This window comes from Onychostruthus taczanowskii, unplaced genomic scaffold (genome assembly GCF_017590055.1).
Source record: "Onychostruthus taczanowskii isolate IOZ18803 unplaced genomic scaffold, ASM1759005v1 scaffold167, whole genome shotgun sequence".
In the NCBI taxonomy this organism is placed as follows: domain Eukaryota; kingdom Metazoa; phylum Chordata; class Aves; order Passeriformes; family Passeridae; genus Onychostruthus; species Onychostruthus taczanowskii.
In genome coordinates this window covers 650,779-672,355 of record NW_024498873.1, presented here as the reverse complement: position 1 = coordinate 672,355, position 21,577 = coordinate 650,779, and the positions used below count along the sequence as shown (strand labels likewise).

General features: G+C 39.3%; 1 protein-coding gene across 1 annotated transcript in view; it reads right to left on the bottom strand.

The window, feature by feature from the left end:
* Positions 1 to 18,411, bottom strand: part of ROR2 (receptor tyrosine kinase like orphan receptor 2) — a 149,763-nt gene extending 131,352 nt beyond the window's left edge. The window contains exon 1 of the mRNA XM_041399637.1: positions 17,959 to 18,411. Within this exon, the coding sequence (XP_041255571.1) occupies positions 17,959 to 18,271 (313 nt within the window). The 5' untranslated portion in view covers positions 18,272 to 18,411. The remainder of the gene's footprint in view (positions 1 to 17,958) is intronic.
* Positions 18,412 to 21,577: the final 3,166 nt, after the last annotated feature.

Below are 21,577 nucleotides of genomic sequence, written 5' to 3'. Positions count from 1 at the left end.
GCAGAGTAGAGTAATAAACGTGAAAACATTTTCAGATTTGTCAGAGAAACACAGGAGCTAGGAGCTAGGGCACTTACCTAAATTATATTAGGAAAATATAATGACAGCTCAGATACTGCTGGTCAAGGGCAATCAAAAAGAGCAGTTGTTTGAACAGAACAAGAGTTCTTGAGGCCAAACAACACTTTAAACAACTCTTTTTCAAATGCAAAGTATACAATACAAATAAAAGAAGTCACAAAATTATGCACTGCCTGCTAAAGGGAAAGGGCTTGGGTCGGGTATTATCAGCAATTACAGCTATGTAACTTCATCTTCAAAGCACTAAACAATTAAGATCTCCACTCCCCACTGACTCAGAGTATCGTTCCTATTATGCACAGGGAGAGAAATGAAATGCTCAAGGCAACCTCAGGCTGTCAAATCAGTCCTCATGCAATCAAGCATTACAGGTTGAAATTTGACTCATACTTCTTTTAATTCAAGATACAATTCTTGCAGAGTCAGAAAAACGGAGATATGAAAGACACTGCAAAGCATGACTGCCAAGAGAAATGAAAAATGCCTTAGTGATATCTGTTTTTCTTTGGTGATTTAACTTAAAAGGCAGAGTAGCCACAGAAATGTTAGCCCTGCTTTGAGGCCTAGCTCCCACGAGGAATTGAGGTCCCTTCCAACCCTAATTTTCCCCAAATGGTGCGCATTTCCACTTCATTTTCCTATTCCGTGTCTAGCCTAACTAATGTTCAATTCTTTTCATTTTCTGTCATTCCTTGCCCTATTATCCATCTCACAACTGAACATCAGTCTCTTCAGGATGACTACACTGTAAATCCAGTCTTTCAAGCAAAACTGCACAAATGACCATTGGCTGGGCTGTGTATTTGACTGCTCCAGCACGCTCAGAAAGCCTTCCCTCAGTAAAAAAATACAGATATCCACCTGAAGATAAGCAAATTGCTGTAAATCAAAGCAGATTTATGAGCAAAATTTCCAAGGACACTCGTTCCAGTGAAATAAAAAGCAAAATCAAGTTCTAAGTACTAAACTAAGCCAGGAAAAAAAAAAACATTTAGGCAAATGAAAATTTTCAAACTTCAGAGAAGACTACACTTTATTTATATACACTTCTACATACATAAAAATATAAACATCCATCAAAATATCTATCAAGGTAGTACAAATTAGACACACAAAGCAAAATTTTTAAACTTTATTTCATTTTAACCAATTTGCCTTTAGAAAGAATCCTTATCCTACAAGTAATCTAAAATATCCCATCTTTCTGATTTGCCAGGAGTGGGGGGAAAAAAAAAAAACCAAACAAAAAAACACCACCAAATACTGAGTGGCTAATAAACTATAGTCAAGCAATCCAAACAATATCATTCAGCCATCATTTAACTAAAAGTTAATAAAAAGGGAAAAACAAAAGAAACCAAAACCAGCAGGCATCTTGAAATCCAACAGGAAGCAATTGCAAAGACATGCAAAAGTGCAAGACTTTCCTGTATTTTGACAAGAAGCAAAAGGAATATTGCTATTTACAACAACTATAATGTTTCAAGGGAAGGCCAATTTGCCTGAACACGGACTTTCTAAGCTAAAATACCTTCAAGACACAGAAACATCATCAGTCAAGTCTAAGACAGTCTAAATTGTTTAATAACACCCTCACTGTAGCTTCACTGCAACAGATTCCTGCCATTTTATAAGACCTGAAGATGAGCATTACACTTTTTTGTAGTATTACCTTATAGCCAGCATCAGCCTTTGCATTCTGCAATCATATAAAAAAGGATAAAGGATGATGGGGAAAAAAGTAACAGCACACAAAATGTTTGGTATTCCTGTGGTCAGTAGTATCTTAAAATTCAGTTTGGGAAAATGAACTGTTCCACCTCTTCTATTAAAGATGTGCAGTTTCTCCCGTAAAATAAAATGGGGGGGGGGGGAAAAAAAAAAAACCAACACAAAACCACCAAAAATTACAACAAAGAAACCTAAACAACCCCATACACAGTTACAGTAAGCAAACTCTTTCTACAGCAGCAGTGTCTGGATGCCATTTTGGCTTTCTAGTCCCAAAAAACCTCTCCATTATTTCACTATTTCAATTTCTTTCTTCAGATCAAATCCCTTCTAGTGTGTCTACAAAAATTTTGGTGTCTTTTGAAGCCTGGATGTCTGTCCTTCACAAAAAGACTTTAAAAGCTTGCTACCTGCATGAGTGAATGATAGCATATAGAATAACTACTAATGGAAATGCTTGAGTAAATGATAGCATATAGAATAACTACTAATGGAAATCTAGTAGGTAAATATTTTAACTTCCTATTCACTTTTATAAATTAAGAGAAATACTAAAAACATATACTAAACATATACTAAAAATATATGTCACAATGATTCTATAAGTCAATAATTGATGATTGATGATACATTCATGATACATTTTCCTACCTTTTAATAAACCCATTTTAGCAAGAGATGATGTGAGATTCAGTCACTTTAGAACAGCTGTTGGTTTCCATCCAATTATGAAATTTTAGTTTCAAAATTAATTTTCTTCTATACTTTCTGTTTTAAAAACAGACTTTTATATGTCTATTTACAATTCTGACTGACAATAACTTGTTCATGACACTGTTTGTTCATAAAAAGCTGTTAAGTTCTTTTGCCAATTATGCTGTGTTATCTGTTCCCTCCTTTTAGTGAGTAATAATTTTGATGAATGATAGAAATTAGGCAAAGTTACTTAAATGCAGTAGGGCATGTGTATTCCAGGATATGTAAATTCAGTAAGAGCTTAAATTTTACATTTCCTTGGATAAAAATGTAAGCAAGCTAGTTACTTGACTACTGAATCCAAATCAAGTAGTCTGACATAAAACTTTAATTTTAGCATTTTGATATTTCATTTTCTCTTCACAGACTTGGTTCATGTGCATGGACACACTGTAGAGAAACTCGTGTTTACACTAAAACTTCTCTGCTCTCAGCACACTTCACCCTTCTGCCCCATTTTTCTCATAAACAAGACTATCTCAGTTTCTTGTATAATTTTAAAATTAAATAGCCTTCGTTCTTTGGTTTGCCTTGGCAACAGGAGTTTCAGAAGGTGTTACTGACTCTACAAAACAAGATACCACCAACAGCTATGACTGTGTCAGTGAAATGAGACTGCCTGTTTTGTTTTAGATGCTGAACACTAATGGGTACAAAAGTAATACAAAAATGTGTATCTGACATGTGAAATGTTTTTTCAGATCAAAGTTTTTAAAGATATACTATGATCATTTAGGTCTGACCTTTTATTTTTCAAAATCTTTTATTCAGGTAAAAGAAAAAGAAAACACTTCATGTTCACAAGAGAATATGGTTTCTTACAGAGTTAAAAACTCACTATTACCTTTCTCAAAGAGGTATAAATGCTATCTTAATTAATAAAGTTTAATTGTCTATCTTATAGAAAAGTTAGAGACTGCTTCCAGAACAGCACCTCTCCTTATGCAATTTATAATGCCACTACATGAGAGACAAATGAATGTCTTCATCCTCCTGGAAGATAACTGTTTTAGAAGTAAAATAAAATGGAAAATATGCTCATGAAACCACATATTTTAAAGATCTTTCATCCCAGCAGACAGCTGCTTGGGGGAGAAATGGCAGAAGAGTCTATAGATTTTTGCACAAACAGTTTTGTGGGATCTTAGGTATGAAAAAGTCATGGTTCACATTCTTCCTTAACTGAGCAGTCTCAGGGAGTCATAGTTTGTCTTTAGATGGTTCAGGTTCACTCACTGCTGTCCAGTTCAACAAAAATTTACAGTGAACTATAAACCATCTTAATGCAAAAACACACATTAGTCAGGAAGTCAAATCTTCATGAAGACTTATTTTCATTCATATGTGTAATTATACAAATGAAAACGTAAAGAAAGGAGATTAAAGCAAGTATTCTATTCCATGTTGCACTCTACAAAGGTCTGCCTGTGTAGATGAATCCAGAAATAGGGACTCCATAAAAATGGCTGTTCATGTAAATTAAATACAAGGAAAATTAAGTTTCTGAGAATACAATCGGAACTATTTCCACAGAGTTGGGGGGGCACTCTAGAGCTAATGAAAGATGGCAAATGAATTAGTGATGTAAGTCACTAATTATTCACTTATCACATAAGTGCTAGTCTATATTTATTGCAAAATTCAATGCATCAAAATTCATGCCTGACATAAGGTCTGCTGATACACAGCTGAAGAAAGAAGGGCTCACATATAATTTTTTTTAGTAAACTTGAGAGACAGAAAGAAACCTCTGCTACTTCAATAAACAAATTAAATAACAAACAGTGTTGCTTTCAAAACTTTTTAATGTGAATCAGTGGTTCATGCAGAATTCCTTTTAAAAAGATTGTATTTACACTGCACGTCTGGGAAACACATATAACACAAATATTTCTACTGCCTGTGCCTTCACCACTATGGCTGTAATCATGTCAAACACCAATAAAAACTATGCAGAAATTAGGGAAATATCTGCTGACAACATTGTTACATGGCAGACAAAACAATCCCAAGCAAATATCACAAATACCAGCTTCAAATACTTAAAAGGATTTAGCCCAGTAATTGATAAGCCAGTAAAACAAGTCTTGGGTACCAAAAAAGTGAGCTCAGGAATATGTTTTTAGTCTTTAGCTGTGTTTTACAGTCTGCACATACTATAAAAGTATTAACTTGGTTTCTAAATAAAAAAAAAAAATCCTTTCCTTGGGTACTACTTACAATATTAATTTATATGAAATGCTTTTTCTATAGCAGGGGTCAAATTACTGAAATTTTGAGCAGTTCCAGACATTCTACATATTTAGGGGGTTACTAAAAGATTAAAATTGTTGCAGTCAACTTTGACATAATTTGAAGTTGAACTGCTTTATTTGCTAGTTAAATAGCATTTTGCCCCACTCTGGAGACTAAATTCACCGCAGAGCAGAGCATTCTTACCACTTCATAAATATCTTGTTAACAGCTAAACTATGACCTAGATAAGACACTTCATCATGAAATAGAACATTAAATCAACAGAACTCATTTTTGTTAAGGCTGCAAAACAAACTGTAGCCTTTTCAGGAGGGAGGACAACCCTAATGGTGAAGAGAATGATGACTAATTGTATAAATGAAAGTATTGGCTTTTTTCTCTTGGGACTCAGGAAAGATCCTTTCCAAATTATGGTTTTAAATTAAAGACATTTGGAGGTCTCAAATCTTGTCCCTTTTGGACATATAACTAAATCCCTAAACCACCACATATTTTCTAAAGTCTTGGCAGTCTCTGCACAGAAAAGCCCAGGACTGACCCAACTGACTCAGAATTACCAAAGACAGTGGTTTCATCAGTTCAAAGGGAGAAAAGAAGGAAAAAGAAAGAAGAAAGAAAGAAAAGAAAAGAAAAGAAAAGAAAGAAAGAAAGAAAGAAAGAAAGAAAGAAAGAAAGAAAGAAAGAAAGAAAGAAAGAAAGAAAGAAAGAAAGAAAGAAAGAAAATGGAAAAAAGAAAGGAAATTGGAAAAAGAAACAAAGAGGGAAAAGAAACGAAATGGGGAAAAGAAAAGGAAAGGGGGAATAGAAAGGAAAGGGGTGGGGAAAAGGAAAGGTGGGGAAGAAAGGAAAGGAAGGGAAACTAAAGAAAAGGGAAAAGAAAGGAAAGTGGGGGGAAAAAAAAAGGAAGGGGGGAGAAAAAAAAAAAAAAAGGGGTGAGGGGAAATGAACACCCACACTACGAAAATCAGCAAAGGCGGGGTGAAAAAAAACCACAAACAGTTTTATACAATAGACATGTACAACCATAAAGGATGTAATTATTTTCACTATTTCAAAACTATGGTTTTGACACGCAGAAAAACAAAGCATGTTTTTATTCCTAAATAAGCAGAGTCCATAGTTTCTTCTACACTATTAAGGCTCCCAAAGGGTCAGAATCTGTAGATGATAAAAACTTCCTTCACACCCCTATTCACTTTTGAGTGTTTCAAATTCAAAATGGTATTTGAAATACAACCTCGCCATCACTGCAGGCCCAATTTCACTTCCCTTCTTTTACCTAAGCAAAGCTTGCTATACAAGCAGGGTGAAAGACAGCATTGTTACACTCTATGTCCTGAAGAAAAAAGTGACCACAGTGTAAGGTAGGACTTTCCCAAAGACAGCACTGCAGCCATGGTGGTGGTGCAACAGCTGAAGTTTCCAATTCCCTGCCACTCCACACTCAGGAGCACATTAAACTCCCCTAAATTTGCTGTCACACATTCTTACAGCCCTAACTCCATTTCTACACCCTACAGACATGTATTTTCCTCATAAACTGGATCACAGTCCAGACGCTCTGCTCAGACATGTCCATCCACACCACCTGTTCCCATACCACTCTTTCCTAACTTTAGTCTTCTATTTCATGTTAAAATAAGTACAGGTGCTGATGCCAGCAGCTTCTCAAGCAACAAGAATTCCAAAGGAGCATGCTAATCGTTCAGTAGCAGAAAATCATCTCTTTGGAGGCATTTTTCCTACCTGCTGTCCAGGGACTTTTTTTCCCAGACAGCTAGGAACAGCCACTGTGGATCACTGAAGTACTTAGCAGGCAACTATATGAATTCCTAAGATCTAAAGTGCTATTTAATGGGCAGAGAATTAGTCAGAAAGAAAACATTCAAACAACAAAACTCCCAAATGTCAGAAGGAAACATGCTATAGACAAAAAGATTAAATCAAAGAACAGAAAAATAAGATGAAGGAAGAGGACTGGAAGATGAGGAAGAAATGAGGAGAACTCTGTAGAGACAATGACAACTACACCTATTTATTCTTAAATCAGTTCCAGAATTTTAAACCCAAAACTTATTTCATGTAAGTATTAATGCTTAAAAATTAATTTATATCATATGCTTCCAAAGCTAGACTATTTTTACTTAATTGCCTTGGTCTTGCAGCATGCAACTACTCACTCAGCACAGGACTTTGAAGAGTAAAGAAGTAGGAATACATGACCCACTGCGAGATTAAAGGGTAATCCATTAAATTGATGCAGGCATGATATTAAGAGTGAGAGAGAGAAAACTATCATCTGCAAAATTTTCTATGGGTTTTATCTGAACTCTGAAAAAAAAAATCAGTTCCTGAAAATAGGCAGGTATAAACACTCTGCCTTTCAAATTGATGAATATGGTATAACATGAAAATGCACCTTACCAGAGTTATAGAAATGAAAGTTACAGAAAGGAAGTTATTTAAGAAGAAACCACAGAAGCAGAGACTTACACGTTACAAGAGTTTCTGCTGCTGGAAGTTTACTCCTGAGGACCATAATATGACATCTATTATCCTCTATGGAATGATAGCCTGAAGGTGCTAGTGGGGAAGGAGCTGTTCCCTATGACATTCTCATAGGTGAAACATGAAATTTTATATAGGGGTTAATATACAGAGCTCCTTAGAAAACCACTGGAGTTACGTCTCAGTGGTTAACTGAAACAATGGAGCTTTGCCAGTTTCAGTGCTATAGATATCTGCTTTACTGAACTCCACAGGCAACAACACCAAGCTGTTATGTGCTGCCAACATTCTGGTCTTAGTAAATAGAATCAAACACCAGAAAAAAAATGGTATGGAGAGGGTGAGAGTAAAGACAGGCAATAGAGTGAAGACAAGCAGAAAGTTTCATGCTTAAACCATTTCACTGGTACCAAACAGGGACTTGGCAACAATTCTGCGTGGAAGATCTGGAGTAGATCAGAGTTTGAGCAAGGCCACCCTGCCACAAAACGGTCAGGCTTCAATCTGGGAAATAAAATGTCATACAGTAAATATAGGAAACAATTATCTTCCTTCAGCTGGTCCTGGTACGGCATGAGCTAGAATATACAAGTTTTGGTTAGCATGCTTCAAGAAAGATTTGGAGCAGGTCCAGTAGAGAAGAATGAGCACAACCATAAGATTCAGAAAATATGATGTAAGAGGAAAGGCTGAGAAAACAGTAGTGGTGAAGAGGATGTTCACAGAGATATCTACAAGGAGACAAGATCATTTTTAGGAAGAATTTCTGTAAAAGTTTGAGGAACTATTTCAGAAACCACAAAAATAAAATCAATTACAAGAGGTAGAGGAATAAATTGTAACAGGAAGTAATGCACTTGGATTGCAAACAAGAGTAAGTAATCACTAAGCCTGTGGAAGTCACTGAATCTCTGCTGTTGTCACCTCTGCAGAATAGGCTGTGCCTGCTGAAGTTGATTCTGTCTTGAAGAATAAATAATCCAACCTCTCAAAGTCCTTCCAGATCCTTTTTCCCCCAGTCATATTATGGTTACAGAAGACCTTGATCTTCCTAGAAAATATAACAGTGGTAAAGGCACTAGAAAAATTTCTACAGAGACTAATGCCACAGCACTGAGGTTTGATTTTTCTCTACTTCTAGAAATGATAAATCCCACACCAATATGATTTAGTACCAGTAAAGACAACATTACAAGTAGTCCACTGATCAGTAAGGCCCTGTCTGCAGGAAGAAAACTGAATCTAGTTTACTCTTCCATTTCCATTGAACTAAGACTTTCTAATAATTGGCTCTGTGGACATAGTAAGTGTTCAGTAAATCTGAGATAACATTTTCTGAGTTTTGTAATTCTGAAAATATGCTATAAATCAACACCTTTGTTTTTGCAGTTCTTTCCTGTGTAAACACATCATCCTCAAATTCCAGAATCAAAGTTGCTCCTGACTTTAAATTTGGCTTTTGGGTTACAGACCAGTGTAACTTCTGAAACCTGTCTTTCCTAACTCTGCATGCTCTTGTGTTTGACTAGCATGATCCTCTTCAAAATACTTTCTACATGTGATATGTTCTTAAATAAAACACTAGCAAAAATAAGTGTATTTTTCTCAAGAGCAACATTATCTAAAAGCTCTCTACACATAACATTTGAAGGAACCATGGTTGGGTTTTTTCTGTTGCTTTGAAAACCCAGTATCATGAACTTTGTAACAGTTTCTCTACTACCTCTGTTAGAGAACAGATTTCTGAATCATATTTCTACACCGACCCAGAGAGAAAAAGATAAATGTGAGCGCAGCTTTAGAAAAATGGGTTGGATTACTATCTGTAATTTCAGATATAAACATCCAAATTCACTGAGTTTGCAAAACCAAGACCAAAGAACAGACTCACCCTTTCAAGGTATTTATTAAGTACTGCTTCTGGTCTGGCTGGAAATACTTTTGAAAAACAGCAATTTGTTGTATCAAATTGTTTCCAGGCAGAGCTATGAAGCACAGTTATTTTTAAAATTTAAACAACAGCAGATATGTTTTTCTCATGTAGGTTTGGTTCAGAGCCTATTCAAGCTTGCAATTTTATCTACATACAACCACTTTTCCCTTTGTAAGGTATTCTGGTCTACCATGGAAGGAGTCATCATTAACCACCACTGTAACTACAATTTTTAAAACATTTTTTTATGTTTAAGCTCATCCTTCAACTACCGAGTTCCTAGAGTATCATAAATTATTTTAATTTCCTGCTCTCCAGTAAAGAAAATTCTTATATGAATGGAATTCTCTGGTTTTTCTGCCATAGACTCCTCCCCTTTTTTCTTTCAACTTGCTGAAAGAAATGCTTCACATCTACTCAAAAAAAAGCAAGATCTGTATTTCTGCACAGGAAGTTGTAAGATTTAAAGACGTAATTACAGATAGATGCAACAGGATTCTTGGTATTTTCAACTTACAGAATATTCAAGAAGATTTAATAGGTCTTTCAAATTTTCACAAAACTTAGATTCTGTCCATTTCCTTCTCTATTGTACTGAAGAAACTCTGTTGTTTTATTTAGACCTTTAATTTCAAAGCTCATCTATTCTTACCTGTAATGCAGTGAAAAACTCAGTGGACTCCCTAAAATGCAGCTTAAGCAACAATTCCGAAGGTTCAAGAGTTCTAACACAAAGACAAATGGCTGAGGCAGTTTGTGGTGAGAATCTGACAAGTAATCACACACCTGTTTGCAGACTACAATTATAAGACGGGTGAGAATTTTCTTATTTAAGCTGCACAGGTTCAGCTTCACTCTGCACAATCCGTAACTTAGACAGCCATCAATTACAATAATACTGTGGAATTGTCCCTAAAATTTCTAGCTCACACAACAACGTTGGTACTTTTGCCTATCCAATTTTCTGTCTCCAAGAGAAAAGTTCCATGGCAATTTAAGCTGCTCTGCCAGGGCTGCCATGTGCTCGCCCTCCCAGCCATCTATTGTCTCCTCTCCACACCAGTGCTGGCGGATACGGGAAGCCCAGGACTGGAGGAAAGCCAATTCAGGGAGCCTGGCCAGAACTGGGTTGGATCCTGCAGGGTTAATTTTTATCCAGTCAGCTCTCTGATATGCAGTTTCCATGGTTTTGTATTACTTGACAAAGATTTGACAAATATACATGTCAAAATGATATTTTATTTTAAAAATGCTCCTTTAGTTTGTCAGCAAAATCTGGAAACCAACACATACTTAGAACCAGAACAGAATTGTTCTTGCCTGAAATAAAAGGGTACATATGATATTATATTTAGGTTCTCTGTCCGCAGCCTTCACTTGCCTATTTATACTTTTGGATTTTTAAGAAAGGATACATTTTATTATATAGGGAGACACTGCTGCAACATTAGTAGCTCTAGTCTTATTATTGGGCTTTTTCTATAAAACAGTTCTGCTGTGTCACTCTTCAAAACTAGAAACAAGCACAGCAAAATTTGTTAACTTATCATCCAGAATATGTGCTCTCTCATTTTAAGCATAAAAAATCTCAGCACTCTCTTTACATCCTGTAACCTCTTCCTAAAATTTCAGATGATGAATGAAACCGAAAATTTTATACATTCTTAGGGCATCTTAAGCTTTCAAGCAGCTTTATTTATTATTGGTTCATACAAGAGCTTAACAGAACTTACTTTAAAGTTACTCAGCTGCTGTAGTCCAAGACTGCCAACACCATATTTTTTTCCATCTTCTCATTTTCGGACCTTGCTCTATTCAACAATACTTTTGATATACTCATATAAATAATTTCTCATACAGATTCAAACTGAATAATGTTTCTAGAACAGTCCTTCTTGGCTTTTTTCTTCCAGAGACATCTTATTTGTATACAATCACACCTTTGTTTGTTCTGCTTCCAAAGAGAAGAACAAACAAGCAAGGTCCCACAGCATCTTCATCCAATCTGAGGAGGCGTTGCTGCATCTCAGACCTCCCATCTCTCAATGTGCTGTGTCGAGATCTTCCTGTGAAACACGGCTTCAACACCTGAGGTGCGCATACTTTGAGTAAACCTGCTCCTAGGGTTTCCCCCTATGCTGCCTATCTCTGCCTCTGAACTTTCTTCAAAAAAAAAATCTTTTTTGTCTCCTATACAACCAAGTTAGAGATATCACATCCATCTATTCTTCTGTAGACATGGAAGAAACCAATCTCCTCCATTTGTGCAGCAGCCTGCCACTCTCACTCACCTGCCTTTGGTAGAGCTCCGGAATTCCTTTTTTAGACACATATACAAGATTTTTTTGGTTTTTCTTTATTCATTTGACTTAGGAGAGTGTTTCTGAGTAGTAGAAATCAAGTTTATTATTTTCAAACCATAATTTTTATACTTAAAGACACATTAATAAAATTTCTCCTGTCTTTTGTGGTACATTTTCTGTTTTCTATCTACACAACAACTGAATATGTGACTGTGTTACTGCTCTGGTAAAGAACAACCCACTGTTAGTTTCATGCATGATTCAATTAGACAGTTGTGTAGAATGTTTTGAAAAGCAAGGCATCAGAATTTTAGAACTCTTAGAAAATTTACCTCTTCTTTATATAACCAGACAAGTCATTCTTCTTACACAGACAATACCACAGGGGGAAAAATAATGTTAAGGTGTTAAACTGTGAAAATCAAGGAAAATAATTTCTAGAAACTACTTCACCTTGAAAACATACTTACCAGATGAACTGTTAAATGAACACCCTAGAGCAGTTCTGATGAAGACAAGTGGCAAAGGATAAAGACAAGTAATCTGAAGTTACAGAATCAAATGCTTATGCCATTCATGTAAAAGAAAATCTAACAAAGGAAGTACAGGACAGAAATCTAAGTTCAGTAAAGGTTTCATAGGTATGACAACACAAACATGGTGCTTTTTGGTCAAGAAAGAATACTGATTCTACTTGTTGTTGTCTTAAAATAACACCTGAATAAAATTGCAAATCCAAAAGATACTTGAGATGTGCTTCCCATGTGATATTGATGGATTGCTCAGGGACAAAATGGCAAATTTGGGATCCAATCTAATTTCCTGATTCAGCAACTCACACTTTAAAACCAAACTCTGGCAAACTGTGACCCCAACAGTTCCCCAATAATTTCACTTTGCTGTTTCTGCAAGCTGTACCCAGACAAAACACCCTTCTCTTGCTTCAACGAAAATCATTACAGTGGAAGGAAAAAATGCCTTATCTCTTGTGATAATTCTCTGTCCATGTATTCTTCCACTTCTCTCTGGCTACATTCCAATGGAGCCAGCTTGCTGATTTACCTAATCAAACCAAGAGCTTCAGGTGTCTGTGAAACTACGCCCTCACCAACCACACAGCCTTCTCTTTAGGAGATGTCAGTGAACTCTGCTCTAGACCCAGAGGAACAGACAAACTCATTCTTTAAATACTTTCTACAGAACCTAATACTGTGATACCCTTCCTCTCCCTCAGCTGCTGTATCACCCTTCTTCACCATCAAACACAGGCGCACATTACAACAAAACTGGAAAGCTCCAATACAGATGGGAGCTAATTCCATCAGCACAGAAGAGTATGTTCCCTGTGCTTCATGAAGCAGCACACACTACTACTGATGCATGTGCCCAGTGGCTCAAGGAGATATAGACAGACTGATTTGACACCGGCTCAGAAGGATAGAACTGTCTGTAGGATACTCCCACAGGGTCTTCAGCATTGGTGGAATTCATTTGCTTATGCCCTTCACAGTAACTGTGCACTACTTAGTGAAATGTATTTCTATTGTGATTTTTGTCCTCAGTGATACAACAATGTAGTAATTTGTTAGTGTTCTTAAATGAAAGCTTTTGCCCATTACCATCTAAAAGACAAAGTCACAATTTATGGCTAAGAGATTACCTTTTGACTTTTTGAAAAGCATACTTTATGGCCTGGAAAGTCATGTACAGACATTTTTAGTTTTTAAAAAATTATCACCAGCTGGCATCACTTGGAAGAGGAAGTCCTTTCCCAAGCTGGGCAAGGAAGATAAACAGATGTCATGAGAAAAAACTTGTTTGTGAGTCAAGTCTGTGGAAAACATCAGCAAAACTATCTAGCGGGATGCTGCAAGTGAATATCGGTGTATGGCAGAGGCCCAGAAAAAGTAAATGCAAAAAGCTGGTAAGGGACATGTCACTACTTACATTTAGACAAAACCAAGAGAAAAGACAGTAATTCAAGTAAAATCCATGTTTGTCTCAAATGATTACTAGCAAGGCTGTAGCAGTCTTCAGTAGAGTAACAACTAAAAGTAGGATTAACAAACAATGCATCTTCTTTCAGTGCAACAAAATCCTGTCGTTCCTTTTCTTTGAAGCGTTAACTACTTTGTAGTCACTGGATTAGAAGACTTGAGTGCTTGCATGCTTTCCAGACATGCTGAGCATAATGACAACTTCCTTTATAAAGCAACAGCCTCACAATGAATAAACAAACTTAAATAGCAAACCATTCTTTGCACAGAGAACATAGTGACAGATGCTATAAATTAGATGGAATACTGTAAGTAGCATTTCTTCCTTCTGAGCAGCCACACAAGGCAACAGAGAACATCTATAGAAAGAACTATTATTTTTGAAAAAATGAAAAAAAGTTTGCTTAATATTTTTTCTTAATCTGCAATGTTAAAGAATAACTACAAAGAGACCTTTAAAATAAATTCTCTCAATCAGAAGTATGATTAAAAGCTTGAGATGCCAACTGCTTCTAAAATATATTTTTATTGAATCTAAAATGTGAATTTAAGACTTTGAGAATAAGCTATGAAAAGAGCTCCACAAGTCTTCCCTACAGAAGATTCTTGCAGCTATCAAACAAAACCCAGTATTTCTTACTATTATTTCCTTTTACTCTTCCTTCTCACTGGTTGGACTAAGACTGTCAGTTTCCTAATTAGCGGTCAAATATATTTCCATGCCAATGCCTGAAAGCTATTCACACCTTAAACAAAGTGGTGAGTTTAGAAACAAGATCAGCTTTTCTGCAAACAACTGAAAACTCAGTAAATAGGATTAATTTGACTTGTCTCTCATCTGTCCTTTTTATCCAGCATCTTTCATTTATGTGCTGTTTACAGCAACAAAGAGATTAAGGGAAAAACTGTAATTTCACTACAAATGCTTAATTTAATCGAGACACTCAAGGGGGAAAAAAAATTCAGTGCCAACTCTTGACCCAAAGACAAACTTCATCACTAAACTAACAACTTAATTAATGCTTAAAAGGTTTGATTTAGATTTGACCTAAAAATAGTTAATGTGGTCAATATAATCTATTAAAACCTATACCTTTCAAAGCTATGATGTTCATGTTGTACTCAAAGATGTACTGACTTTTATCAGATGACTTGTGTACAGTTTCAAGAGCTGAATCTCTTGCACTAAAGTCAGGATGGAGCTATAGCTAAATCTTATGCAACTTTCAAGATTTAAGTATTTTACAGCTTCTTGTAGTTCAGCATTTAAAGGCGTTCAGAAGTAATCCATACTTGTATTAATTTCTCCATAAACATTGTAAAAATGTTGGAAATTAGAGGGGTTTTTTCCTTTATGAAATTAGGCGAAGTTTACAAACTTCAGGGCTTTCAAAATCATAGGCATGAGTTACCATTATGTTTTCAGTCCTAGACATTCTGTTGACAGAGTTTTGGTGTTTTGGCTGTTTTTTGCACTCTGCATATTTTTCAAGTCACATGAGCATTAACTTCCAGTCGATTAAATGTCCTTTCCTATTTAATGGCAAGGGGGCAAAAGTCTGTAAGCCGGGTCCATTGTGCATCACCATTTTCAACGCTGCCTCTCACCTGGCCATATTCTAAAAATGAGCACTGAAAAGACTGAAATAACATTTTCAAAAATAAACCCTTAAATGAAATGTAGATTAACAAATACCCTGTTTACCATTAAGCAAATCTAATTAAACAGAAGAATACCCTTCAACAATGGAAGTACACAAGAATTTATTGCTGTGATTATGGGCTCTCAACCACTGTGCTGCTTATTCAGAGAAGAAAACGGAGTCTCAAACTTCATGCCTATCGAGTGGAGTGAATCCACACTTTCTACAGGTGGTTGAGACGATTATCACAACCCTGATTATGAGGTACCGCTAAAAAAAAAAAAAAAAAAAAAAAAAAAAAAAAAAAAAAAAGAAAAAAGATAAAGCCCAAATACACTTTTAATGGTAATTTATGATTTTATACTGCCTTCGAGGAGGTTGAAACCTGACATGTCTCCTGAAAGCATGGCAGTACACTGGACGGGGCAGTACACTGCCCACAGTAGAAGACGGAGGTACGCTGCCACACTCCCAGCGCCTTCCCGGCGCGTTTTCCCAGCGCCAGGCGCTTCGCGCCCGGCCAGGCTCCCGGGAGCCCTCACCCCTACATCCTCCGGGAGGTCGTGGGGAGGCTCTGGGAAGGCAGAGAGAGTTTGGCCGTGGAAGAGGCAGCAGTATCGGTGCTCTGGAGCAGTGGGGGGCAAGAGAACGTAGGAAGAAAGGAAGGAAGAAAGGAAGGAGAGAAGCTCATGGGATACTTGTGCACACCTCCCTGCCGCTGCATTCGGAAAACAGAGCGAGCTGCTCCGGGTAAAGGGGATAAAGCAGAGACGGGGACAGACAATCCGGCATCTTCGGAGCACGACCGATATCCTCCCTGCGGCCCCGGGGGATCCCCGGTGCCCGAGACCCCGCAGGAGGGGCAGAGCAGCCGGGCAACCTCTTCAAAGGGAGCAATAAAGGCTCTAGGAAAAATAAAGGCGACGGGAACTGATCCCAAATCCGCGAGCTGTAACATGCCCGCCTCCTGCTCTCGCCCCGGAAAGCTCCCAGACCTCTAGCTTTCTGCTGACCCTCTCCCTTCATGGCAAGGCAACAAATGGCAAGACCTCGGTCCCCGGAGCCGAATAACAGGAAATATAGGCATCTGTCACCTCCCGAGGAGAGCTAAATGGATTAGCGAAAGCAACAAAGGGAAGAAAAGCTCTTTCAAACGTGCAATTGATTAACAAGTCCCCTCTAATCTGCAGTATCACTGTTTTTCCTTAAAGACATCATCGGTCTCCTCCAGCACGTCGGTGCAATTAAGTTAAAGCCAGGAAAGGCGGGGGAGGAAGGCACTGCTAACCCGGGGAGCTCCCGCGCTGCCCGGTGAGGACAGAACGGGAAGGGTTACAAACCTGGCATGGAAATGGTGCAGCCTTGTCATCTGCTTCCTCAGTGCCTGGGCAAAGACTCCCGGGAAGGACTTTGAGAGTAAAGTTTATCTGCTGCAGAGGGGGAGAGGGCAATTTTCCAGAGAATGGCTTCATGAAAGATCAAAGAGCTGGATCCGGCAGCTCCTACCTCGACGGTGCATTTCACATCCCAGAGAAAACGAAAACGTTAAGCCTCCCCTTTCCTGCTCTGAAAGCCCCGCACAACTTAGGCGCGAGTGGAGGAGGGAAAAAATTAAAAAAAAAAAAAAAAAAAAAAAAAGTTTATGCAGCTTCTTTTACAGGAACTGTCTTACACCATCGTGGCTCTCCAACCCCACACGTTCCCTTAAGGCCTCTAAATCACGGCGCTACTCTCGGAGATGCCGGACAAACTGGCATCTAGTCAACAGCCGCACCGCTGCTGCCACGGCGCAAGGTCAGATGCTAACAGGGACAGTTTATTCAGCCCCAAGAACAACCGCGGAGCTCACTGAACCGCGCGTCCGAGTGTTTCCTGAGCCCAGAGTATGACCTCCTCAGCCCTTGAGGGTCGGCCAGGTACACAGAGAAAACAGGACCCTCTAAAGCCCAAAAACACACGGTAAGAAACCCGGCCGAGCCTCCATGAGCTGGAAGCACGGCGGCTGCCTCCTCGCCCACTCAACTTTAATCCCCTCCTGGTTCCCGCTGAGATTCTGGCAACACTCAACGTCCCAAATAATAATGCATTATTATAACCATTCCGAGGAGAGGGCTGGAGGGCGGGCAGAGCGAAGGAGGAAGCTCCGCTCACAGCTATCCACCCTCGGCAGTAACAAAACCCCGAACTTTTCCTTTGTTTTCTCCTTCTTTCTCCCTCCACCCTGCCCCCCCTCAGTGGCTACCAACCAGCCTCGGAGCGCTGAGCCGGCCGAAAAGAGGCACCAAGAGCCTGCCGCCCGAGCGGGGCAGGGGCGCGGGGATGCGCTCGGGGTAAAAATTGTAGCTGCCCTCGCCTCCTGCCAACCCCCGCCCCCTCGTAAAGAATACAACATCAGGTTTCCATTGTGCCAAGAAGAACCGAGGGAAAAAAAAGAAAAAAGAAAAAAGAAAAAAGAAATTAAAAAAAAAAGGATGGCGGAAAGAAAGCGAGAAAGGAAGAAAGATAATAAAATAAAAGAAAGCGGGGGGGGGGGGGGGGGGGGAGGAAAGAAAGGGAAAAAGGTAAGAAAGGAAGGAAAAGTAGCCAACATGAATCACCACCTGGGGATGCTGGCGGGTCCGCCTGTCCCAAATGGATACGCGCAATTCTTCTAGGAACAGGAGCAGCTTTCCCTGCCTCCCCTCTCCCCATACACCCCTACTCGAAGAGCAGAAGCATCCTCCCCTCCAGCCAGGGGTCCCTCTCCTTACCTGCGGCGCGGAGGCGAAGGAGCGAGGCGGCCGTCACCAGGAGCAGGAGGCGGCCCGCCGCCCCCCGCAGTCCCGCCGCCGCCGCGGGGTCCATGCTGCCCGCCCGGCCGCCGCGGCACAGATCCCGCAGGGAGCCGCAGGGAGCAGCGCCTGCGGGCGCAGAGGGGTCCGGTGGCGCTGCCGTAAACTCGTCCCGGGCTCCGCCGCCCCGGCCCTGCGCTCCCGCTAACGGACCGTGCCCGACTGGGGGCGGAGGAAGCTGCGCTCCTTTCCCCTCCTCCGCCTCCTCCTCCGCCTCCTCCTTCCCCAGCATCCGAACGTCACCCAGGACTCGACACAGGGGAGGGGAGCGGCGCCGGGGGCGGACGGGACAAGGACAGTCCCATGGCTCCGGCACCCTCTGCCGGGGGCAGCGTCCGGCCCCAGCCCCGGCCCCGGCCGAGTCCGCGCACACTTTTCCCTCCGCACTCGACGATCACCAGGAGCCAGCAGGAGTTGGGCCCCCTCTGAAAGGCGAGTCCTGCTCCCAGAAGCCTCGGGAGCCTGCAACCTTCCTCACAAAAATCCCCATTAAAACAAAAAGGAGCGGGCCAAAACCGCTACGGCTTCTCTCCTTTGCCTTCTTCCTCCTCACTGCACAACTGAAGAGTTTTTGCACCCCTGCAGCGTTAAAAACAGTTGATTGAATCGCAGTTTCTGCTGCCCCCAGAGCGCCCAGGGGCGTGAGCCCGGCCGCACGTACTCCGAGAGGCAAGAACCAGTGCCGCTGGGATCTTCTTTGTGCTCTATCGGCTCTCTCATGATGGGGTGTCAAAAGTAAAGTTTGCTTTCTATCTTCAGCAGGCAGAAAATATTCTGCTGACAGTAGAGTTTCAAAGTATTCAAGTTATTTACTACCAGAAATAAGAACGTTCTGAGCATAATTTAAGTAAGCTTTTCGAGCTGATGTTTTAGTGATGGGGGAAAGGAGGGAAGAAGGAGTTGTCCTGGTTTGCGTTTGCAGTTCAAAGAAATCAGTATTCCAAGATAATGCAGAACTGCCAGCAGGCTTCTTTTAACTGCCTCATATAGCTTCAAGGATACAGTTCAGCCAATTAATTGCTGCGTTTTTAAAGGTATAATTTAACAGCATATTTAATTAGTTGTCTTCTCTGCAAATACACTTCTGTTGTTTTAGATTTCATTTCTAAAGACCTGATGCTGAGTAATGCTGAATACATACAAATCCCTTTAAGTTCTTCTCCAAATCAAGCTCTAAATTCACAATAATTTTAGTGAAATTAATTTTCCATTAAATTTACTTCTTAATGCAAACAAAGGCAAACTTTACAACATATTCTTTCTTCCTCCTTTTGCACCCGGCTTCTTTCCTCTCAAGTTTTCAGTTCCATCTTGAAAATTCTTCTGGCACCTAAGAATGACAAAGGGAGGTCCTGATCCCTCTTTGGCAGAAATGTAGGACTGACTGATTCAGCCCCTTGCCATCACAACAACACATTTTAAAATCCCTTTTATGAACTTACGAAACCTAAGGGAAAGTAGTGATGATCCTTTTTATAAACTCCATTCCTTGGATTAAAGGCTGCTCCAGACTTTGCTTCTTTGATAGTTAGGAGCATGCTCCTGACTTCCAGACTATGTATATTCAGATCAGTTTATATTCCTTCTCTCTTGTGCCACTACTACCCTTCCCACTTCCCCTCTCAATGACATAAAATTACAGATTCACACCTCAACCTTTATGTTGTTACACTAAAAAAGCCTAAATCTTTTAATTTCCTTTGAAACAATCAGTTATGTGCTCCCTGATCACCTTAATCCTTTTTCCTGCCACACTGAATATCCCCTCATTCCTCCAGATTCTGGGAGTCTGATTTAATCTTTCTGATGATAAGTGTCTTGAGGTCAACACAGTGCTGGAGATGCTTTCTCTAGTAGAGAACTTTTAATTTCCTTTCTGTAGTGAAAAAAACTAATGCATCCCAGTAATTTACAGCACCTTACCAGTTATAGGTATACTATGATGTGTTAGAAAGTCTGCTTCCCTCTTTCTTTATAATTTCCAGTTTATAACTAACAGCAGAGACCTGCATCAAAATTCTGACCTCACTAATCCACCCCAACACCCCTTTTTTGTATCTCAATTCATCAAGATCAGTTCCTTCTGCACCTTCTTTTATTAAGATCACCTCTTAGCTCTGCATCAACAAAAAAATTTGGTTGCACATTGATAAATAAAATCAGTGTGAAGTGTCCCCAAGAAACTAAAGCAGAGACAGTGCTATGACTTTTAAAACAAAGTTTACGTAGTTAAAAACTGCAACAAGTACCTGCTTAAAGTATTACAAGTTCAAACTGTATGTTCCTCTGAAATTTATGATTGTACAGATGTGTTACTTGTCTTCCAACCTTAATAGGAAATAAAAATGTCTGCATAAATTTACCTACATTTTGCATAATAATCCCAATAAATAATATTTTGGTTTTTTCTCTTAGGCTCTCAAAGATCTCACAGAATAACTAGGATATAGATCTACTTTTTGCATTTGGGAATAAATTAGCATTTGATACAAACTTTGGTTGTCAATAATTTTTCTGACTTGGGAGGGGAAACTGGTTGTTTCTTGAAGGTTAAATGACATGGCCAAGTTAGCTACTGAGAATTTAAGTCAACTTCAGTCCCACAAATTATTTTGTCATTAACCACAAAAACTGCTATTCATATTTCACATTGCAAGTAAAGTCACTACAGTGAAGAAACCACAGCACAAATTCTCACTCTCTGTTGTAGAAAAACATGTACAGCAAAGACACATGGAACTGCACATTCTGAGCTGGTTCCCCTAGTTCACATAAGCCATTGGAGAGATCACATGTGTTGTGCAGCATATGGTCTCAAACTGTTTTGTCACTAGCTGTGGAAAAAAAAAAACCCTGTGCACGTATTTGTTTGCATGACCATATGGTATGTGCCTGATAGATGCAATTAAGAGCAGTGGGCAAAGCTGGAATTCAGCATGACCTTCTTTGGGAATCCCTGACAGAATTTGGGTGGATTCCCGATGCCATTTTTGTCTGCTTTCATAACAAATATAACAAAAGTGACTTTAAAGAAAGTGTAAGATTAAATGTGGTTCCAACTTGAAGGTCTCAGTGTGTCTATAATCATCCTGCAAGCTCAGATAAGGTTTAATTGGTACACTATCTTTAGTAAAAAAAAATAATTTCTTACCTGATCCTTTTATTCTTGTGATGAAAGCAGCACAGAAAATATTACCTACATGTTTCACATTTTCAGGATCAACTTTTGGGCTTTATTCTCCAGTATTAAAATACGTCACATAGATTCCTGCTATTGGCCAAAAAAGGGATTTGGGCAGAAAATATAGGAAGGATTCAGACAATAAAGTCCAAATTTGCAATGCAAAAATGCACCTGTTTAGTCTTGAAAGTTCATTCTTAGCTGAATCCTGTTAGGTGTAAACTTTCCTTGTGTGATCAGTTACACCTGTTCGGAACTGCCCCAGCCACAGAAACAGAATGATCACAGATCCAGAAACTTTCCTGCTAGAGCAGGACAAACTGTCAGGACAAACTCTCCTGACAAAGTGTGCCTGAT